General features: G+C 34.9%; 1 protein-coding gene across 2 annotated transcripts; it reads right to left on the bottom strand.

Annotated features, from left to right (window-relative positions):
• Window positions 1-1,922: 1,922 nt before the first annotated feature.
• On the bottom strand, window positions 1,923-6,269 carry CPSF2 (cleavage and polyadenylation specificity factor subunit 2). Of its 2 annotated transcripts, none has more exons than XM_018518581.1 (11): window positions 6,249-6,269; window positions 5,811-6,081; window positions 5,564-5,723; window positions 5,130-5,481; window positions 4,711-5,021; window positions 4,384-4,643; window positions 4,118-4,303; window positions 3,215-3,584; window positions 2,875-3,069; window positions 2,444-2,581; window positions 1,923-2,041 (listed from the first exon to the last, which is right to left on the bottom strand). In XM_018518581.1, the coding sequence occupies exons 2-11, from the start codon at window positions 5,957-5,959 to the stop codon at window positions 1,949-1,951; spliced, it is 2,214 nt and encodes a 737-aa protein (XP_018374083.1). In that variant the 5' UTR covers window positions 5,960-6,081; window positions 6,249-6,269; the 3' UTR covers window positions 1,923-1,948. The 2 variants fall into 2 exon arrangements, with proteins under 2 accessions (XP_018374083.1, XP_018374084.1); XM_018518582.1 differs by lacking the exon at window positions 6,249-6,269 and adding an exon at window positions 6,150-6,214.
• Between the last annotated feature and the right edge of the window lie 210 nt (window positions 6,270-6,479).

Below are 6,479 nucleotides of genomic sequence, written 5' to 3'. Positions count from 1 at the left end.
GCATAAGAAATTGAACCAACCAGAGTTCTCTATTACATGGAAGGGAAAGAAACGGAGAACTTCGATTGGTACATATTCTTATGCATTACGTGTTATGCGGGGTGACACCCAGTTGGACACGGCTCAATTGGACACGAGCCACTTATAGCGCTTGAGACTACAAAGCTCCTAAGCACCGGTCACTGTGATTGGTGGTGTCCAATCGAGACGTGGTCAATCGGGATCCCCCGTTATGCGTTATGCAAGAGTCTGTGCTCCCCACTTTAAGTGGAACGCAGCCTCTGTGTGCTGTGTGCAATGAGCATCATATGAATTGTATTAGGTCTGTCGCGTTGCTCGCACTTTTTGCACTCGACATCTTCGCTTTCTCTCTTTTCAAAGACAAATATATAGGCCTGTTCTTTTTAATTGAACTTTTGCACCAGTTCATCTTTCTTCCTCTTCTTTCCTCCTGGAGAGAAAAGGAAGAAAGATGAATTGGTGCAAAAGTTCAACTAAAAAGAAGAGGCCATATATCTACCTCATTTTAAGTGCAAAGATATTTGGGGATTTCAACGCGGGTGGCACCCAGTTGGACACGGCTCAATTGAACACGAACCATTCACAGCGCTTGAGACTACAAAGCTCCTAAGCACCGGTCGCTGTGATTGGTGGTGTCCAATCGGGATCACCCCTTTCAACGCTAATAGACCTATGCGGGGTGATCCCAATTGACCACGTCTCGATTGGACACCACCAATCACAGCGACCGGTGCTTAGGAGCTTTGTAGTCTCAAGCGCTGTGAGTGGCTCGTGTCCAATTGAGCCGTGTCCAACTGGGTGCCACCCGACCTATGCATGTGATACGCGTAAATTCATCGTGCTGATTGGCTGATGGATAGTGAATGGTCGCGTTTAGCAGACTCAACTGTGTGGAGCAGATCCGTGAATATTCGCTGCTATTGGTGTATTCTTCTAGATCATCCAATAGCAGCGAGCGCTCACGGATCCGCTCCACAACAGCTGAGTCTGCTGAACGTGACCAATATTTATGGCCGCAGCACACACTCTTGCATAACGTATAATACATAGTGCATAATGAAATCAACCAATCGAAATTCTTCTTTTCCATGGAATGAGAGGAAAGGAAAGCTTCTGATTAGTTGATTCGTTTATGCACTATGCGTTGTGCGTTATGCAAAAGCTTGTGTCTGGGCTCTAAGGGCCATTCCACACAAACTTGCATAGCCGCATAAACATGTGCATAAAGAAAATCATCCAATCGTAGTTTACGTTTGTCTTTATGACAGAAATGTGATTAGATAATTTTCTTTATGCATATGGTTATGCGGCTCTGCAAGTGTGTGCGGAATGGCTCTAAAGGGTATCGCACATGAAATGCATAACAGAGCATAAGCATAACATAAGACTGCTGGACCAATGAGCATCTAGCAAAATGTCGCCATATTGATTTACATAAGATGCTCATTGGTTTAACGGCCTTACGTTATGCTTATGCTCTGTTATGCATTTCATGTGCGATAGCCCTAAGAGCTTTCCTTTTCTCTCATTCCATGGAAAAGAAGAATTTCGATTGGTTGATTCCATTATGCACCATGTATTATGCGTTATGCAAGAGTGTGTGGAGTGGCACCCAGTTGGACATGACTCAATTGGATACGAGCTACTCACAGCGCTTGAGACTACAAAGCTCCTAAGCACCGGTCGCTGTGATTGGTGTTCAATCGAGCCATGATTAATCGGGATCACCCCGAGTATGTGCTGCAGCCATTAGAGTACCAAAAACTTTTCCAGAAAAGCGCCAATTATAAAAATTGTTCTAAATTTTTCTTACGAAGTGCAAAAAAGCGGTCAGGAAAATGTAAGGAAAAATCAATAAGACACAAAAACTCTTATAATTATTATATAAATACAATCTCTTTACATGTATGTGTATACTATGCATACTTTATACAATTGCATACTGCTCATACAATAACTCTCGCACTTTATAATAATCCTCAGAAATGCAACCTTCCAATATTACCTTTCCAGCCTCATGCTAAAATAAACACAATAATTATTTATTTAATTACAATATTTTTTTATAGTAATTGAGGGGATGGGCGGAATAAAGGCACAATTCTACTTAGGCCCTTTTTCCGGCAATTAGCTTTTTTATGTAATATTGATCGTAATAGAGAAGCATTGTAACATGTAACTTCTTAAAAACATTACATAAATTCATTTGATATTGTACCCATTTCTGTATAATAAAAAAGTAGCAAGTTATTTTAATTTTTATTAATATCAAAATTTCATAATTAGACTTTTATTCCGCCCATTCTCTCAATTGTACTTTTGTAAATATATTTTTAAATATATTTTCAAATAAAAGTGCAAAATGTATATATATATATACAATATGAATAAATCGTTTTTACTGATTACAAACAAAACAAACCCTTCTGACGGCGATAGTATTATTGCAACACCATAGTACTCCTCCACTAAATTCTGATGAAATGTTACTTTTGTTCAAAACCTGTTTAAAATCGGATAGTTTCAATTCATTTATGAATGTTGTTTGATGACCGGGAACCTGTAAAAGTACAATTTATAATATGTGGCGACTCGCCACTAGAGGTCCACGGGACTCACTCGGTTCGCGTAAGCACCGCGCCGCGCGAATTCCCTTTAAATAGAATATTATTCTGGATTCATTCCAGGCATCTAAGGCAAGTCCCACACTACATCGCCTTACTGATGAGTCTAGTAGTGTGGGACCAGGACGAAACGCTGCGGCCGACACAAAGCTTCGAGTCAGGCCTCCTTAGTGGACATTTTCCACAAATGTAAATTGAATTTTTACATTCTCTCAACTATATATCTCACCTCATTTAATGGCAAAGGTTCCAAAGTCAGTATTTTGTCACTTTCGTCAATTGCATTCTCGGATTCAGTATCGGCAATAGCATCTCGACAAACTTGATCACGTGCCGTTATCATAGCATCTATCCACGCCACTTCAGAGTCGCCTTTACCCTTCGAGAAATTCAATCCGCTCACTAGAGCATCAGTCAAACGTACCTATAATAAAAAATACATTTCACATAATAGCATATCGACATTTTCTAATTAATATAAATTAAAAAACAAAATTAAAAAAAATTAGAATCATGTCATTTAATATTAATAGAAATGATAATTGAAAAAAATAAGAAAAGATAATTACTTGATAAATATGTGTTTCTGTCGTGGCATCTAGCGTCTCTCCTCTACCTGGAATAAATACTCTTGCACCAGTACTTTGCGCTTGCTGCGCTAGTATCTCTGTGTCTTTAGGCAAACCTCTAACTAAGACAACTCTTCTCGGTCTTAGCTGCGCCAAAATTTTTTGTAGAGATTCACCGTCGGATCTACCTTCGAAATCTATGTATGTTACTGCTGCATTAACAGTCATCATACGTGAAACTTGTACACATTTTGTTGGAATATCCACTGCCACTTCTGGATGATAATTGGATTCATCCTGCTTCATTTCTACATTCTCCTTATTATCTTCTACTTCGGGTACAGTCTCTGCTATTTTATAATCTTCCGGTCTGTAATAAATATATATATATATATATATATATATATAATAAAAGTTTAATTACAGCTTATAATTAAGTACATATTTATTCGTAAAAATGAACAAATAAACAAGCAATGGATTATTGTTAAAATATAAGTATATAGATTCAGATAATTGTTTTAATATATACATATATATTAGATGTTAAACTTAATTCCTGCCATTTTTCATCTCAAAAATTGATTTGTTTCGAAGGGAAATACCTTAATCAAAGTATTATTAATAAAGTATTATTAATTAGTAATAAGTAGAAAATGGAGGAAATTACTTTGATTAAGGTATTCATTCATCTTCCCTTCGAAACAAATCAATTTTGGAGACAAAAAACGGCAGGAATTAAGTTTAACACCTAATATATATGTATACGTACATATATATACAAAATATTTTATACACATTGTATAGACTTTTGAAAAAGGCTTAATATATAATAGTAGAATTATTAGACATTTTTATTGCATTTATTTAAATACATTTTGTGATGTATAAAAATATCCTTACTTTATAATTTCTCCATATTCATCTATTTTAATCTTTTCTTCTACAAATGGAAACATGGGATGTTGCTTTTTACTTTGTTTAAAAAAGCCAGGTTTACTTTCTTGCTTCACTAATAAATCATGCTTTCCCCTGCTACCACCAACTTCTATTTCATCTTCAGACTCAGAACTCACATCTGCAGTTTCCCTAATAAAACACATGTTACAAGTATAATTAGTAACATGTAAATTACAACTTAATGATAGATGGATATACATTATACATACATCTGTTCTTGTTTCAACTGTTCCTGCTTCAGCTTTTCTTTTTTTTGATATTCTTCTAATTCCATACCTTCGAGTTTCACTCGTCTCTTTACTTCTAATGTAATATTTCGATTACCTCCTTTCTCTACTAAGTCTCTAGCAAGTGTACCAGGAGATGTTCTGCTCGTTAATATAATACTGTTTTGTGGATTAGAGCACCATTGAAGAAATAATTCTCGGGAAAATCCACATTCCATATCAGGAGTGCTTGCAAGAACCACCTAAATATAATAATTTGAAATTAATCTTCAAATCAAACAATCTAAGAATTTTAATTATTTTATTTACCTTTGGACTTGGGACTTGATTCAATTCAGCCATACTATGACAAAGTTGCAAATGTTTAAATTGAAATGGATTGTTACGTGCACCTTCAAAACTTCTCATTAATTTATCACTCATCCATTCAATTTGCGATTTTGCAAATTCTACAACATTGTAGCTCACGTTGTTGAGAAGAGCTAATGAATAGGCAAGTAATCCGGATTCTTTATTACGCCACAACTGATCCAACATATGTGCCAACTCTAATACACGACCAGCTGTATCTACACTAACTAATACATTTCCACCGCCTCGTAATGTTTGCAAGATATTAGCTAAATAACACAAATGCAAATAAAAAATATATATTAAAAATATATCTTCCACGTTTAATTTACAATTTTAGAAAAAAATGAGAATAAAATAAAAAATATGAAATTTACTCATCAATTTCTCATCTCTTGTTCTTCGTCTAGCTTGCTGATATGTGGCATTGAATGCATCTGTTATCAATAATGATGGCCTTTGCAATCTTTCCAATTCACAGCCATTCAAGTGGCGTTCCTTTTTATGATTAAAATCTACAGCATATATTATATCCTCTTCCCCAACTTTCACGATTTTCCAAATTGTCCCACCAATCATGTGTCCTGCTGGTAAAGGCGTCAACGTAACACCATAGCCTTTACCTTTCATTGATATACTTTGATTATATTTTAGCTGTACAATTTTATCAAATGCAGCATCAACATCGTCTAAAGTAAATAGATCAAAATCTTCCATATTATGACGAGACTAAAATCAATATAAATCAACTAAAATATTAGTATTGATTTAATATATATTTTTTACATTTCTAAGTATTAAAAGAATATACCTGATATATATCATACATAAACATTTGACCCATTTTATAGACAGGTATAGTAGCGTATATTGGACAATTCAAGCCACATTTACCTACCAGATACGGTAATGCACCTAAATGCAATGGGTCTGGATATGAAAGTAATACCGCATCTATTTGATGTACATGTCTAGAAACATAAAAAATAAAAGGAATAAATACATGAAAATTAATAAAGTATTTTTTGTTATAATAACTTTTTTCATGAGCAGAGCACCTTTTCAATTCTTTTATGAAATCTTGATCGAAATTTTCATCCCATCCACAATCTAATAATATCCTCAATTCATCCACTTGTAATATGTAGCAAGGCGGAGATTCGTTCATCGCTCCAGAGATAGCGTGAAGTTTTATAATAGATGTCATTTTTTGTATTTTCTTTAATAGTATATCACAAATGCAAATCTCAAACGGTACCACAGATGTGTCAAGTATCGGTCGTTGTTTCAAGATTGTTTCCAATTGTTCCTTCAAACTTTTATCCTTACCTAAAAAAAAAACTGGTTTATATTTTGCCGAATACAATGAATTTGTGCTAAACTCAGACTTGCATTACATCTGTATTAAATTTGAACTATTTATCAAAAATTTGGGGCAATAATATTATAAAGCAAAAGACAATACGGTTTGTATCTGTAACTATCATAAGAGATACCTAAAGTTCCGGTGCATAGCAAATGACAAATTTTCATCATATAAAAAATATCACTAGTGATGGGCACTTAATCGATTATCGACGGTCGCATAATCGAGAGCAAGCGATTATTGGACGGTCCCAAGATAATCGATTAATCGGACAATAATTATCTGTTTTTTAGGCTCTGCACACAATGGAGGAAATATTAGGGCCTGCGCACAATAGAGGAACAAGAATTAGATATTAAGA

The sequence above is a fragment of the Trachymyrmex cornetzi genome, unplaced genomic scaffold (genome assembly GCF_001594075.2).
Source record: "Trachymyrmex cornetzi isolate Tcor2-1 unplaced genomic scaffold, Tcor1.1 scaffold77, whole genome shotgun sequence".
Lineage (NCBI taxonomy): Eukaryota > Metazoa > Arthropoda > Insecta > Hymenoptera > Formicidae > Trachymyrmex > Trachymyrmex cornetzi.
Note: the sequence above shows the minus strand (reverse complement) of the source record. Positions and strands in the feature narration are given on the sequence as shown.

Excerpts from the sequence above, each read along its gene's own strand:
- CPSF2 (XM_018518581.1), bottom strand. The coding sequence starts at position 5,959 with ATGACATCTATTATAAAACTTCACGCTATCTCTGGAGCGATGAACGAA. Across the intron at positions 4,304-4,383 it reads CAGTTGAAACAAGAACAGAT|GGAAACTGCAGATGTGAGTT; the intron begins GTATGTATAATG and ends GTGTTTTATTAG. Across the intron at positions 2,582-2,874 it reads AACCTTTGCCATTAAATGAG|GTTCCCGGTCATCAAACAAC; the intron begins GTGAGATATATA and ends GTACTTTTACAG.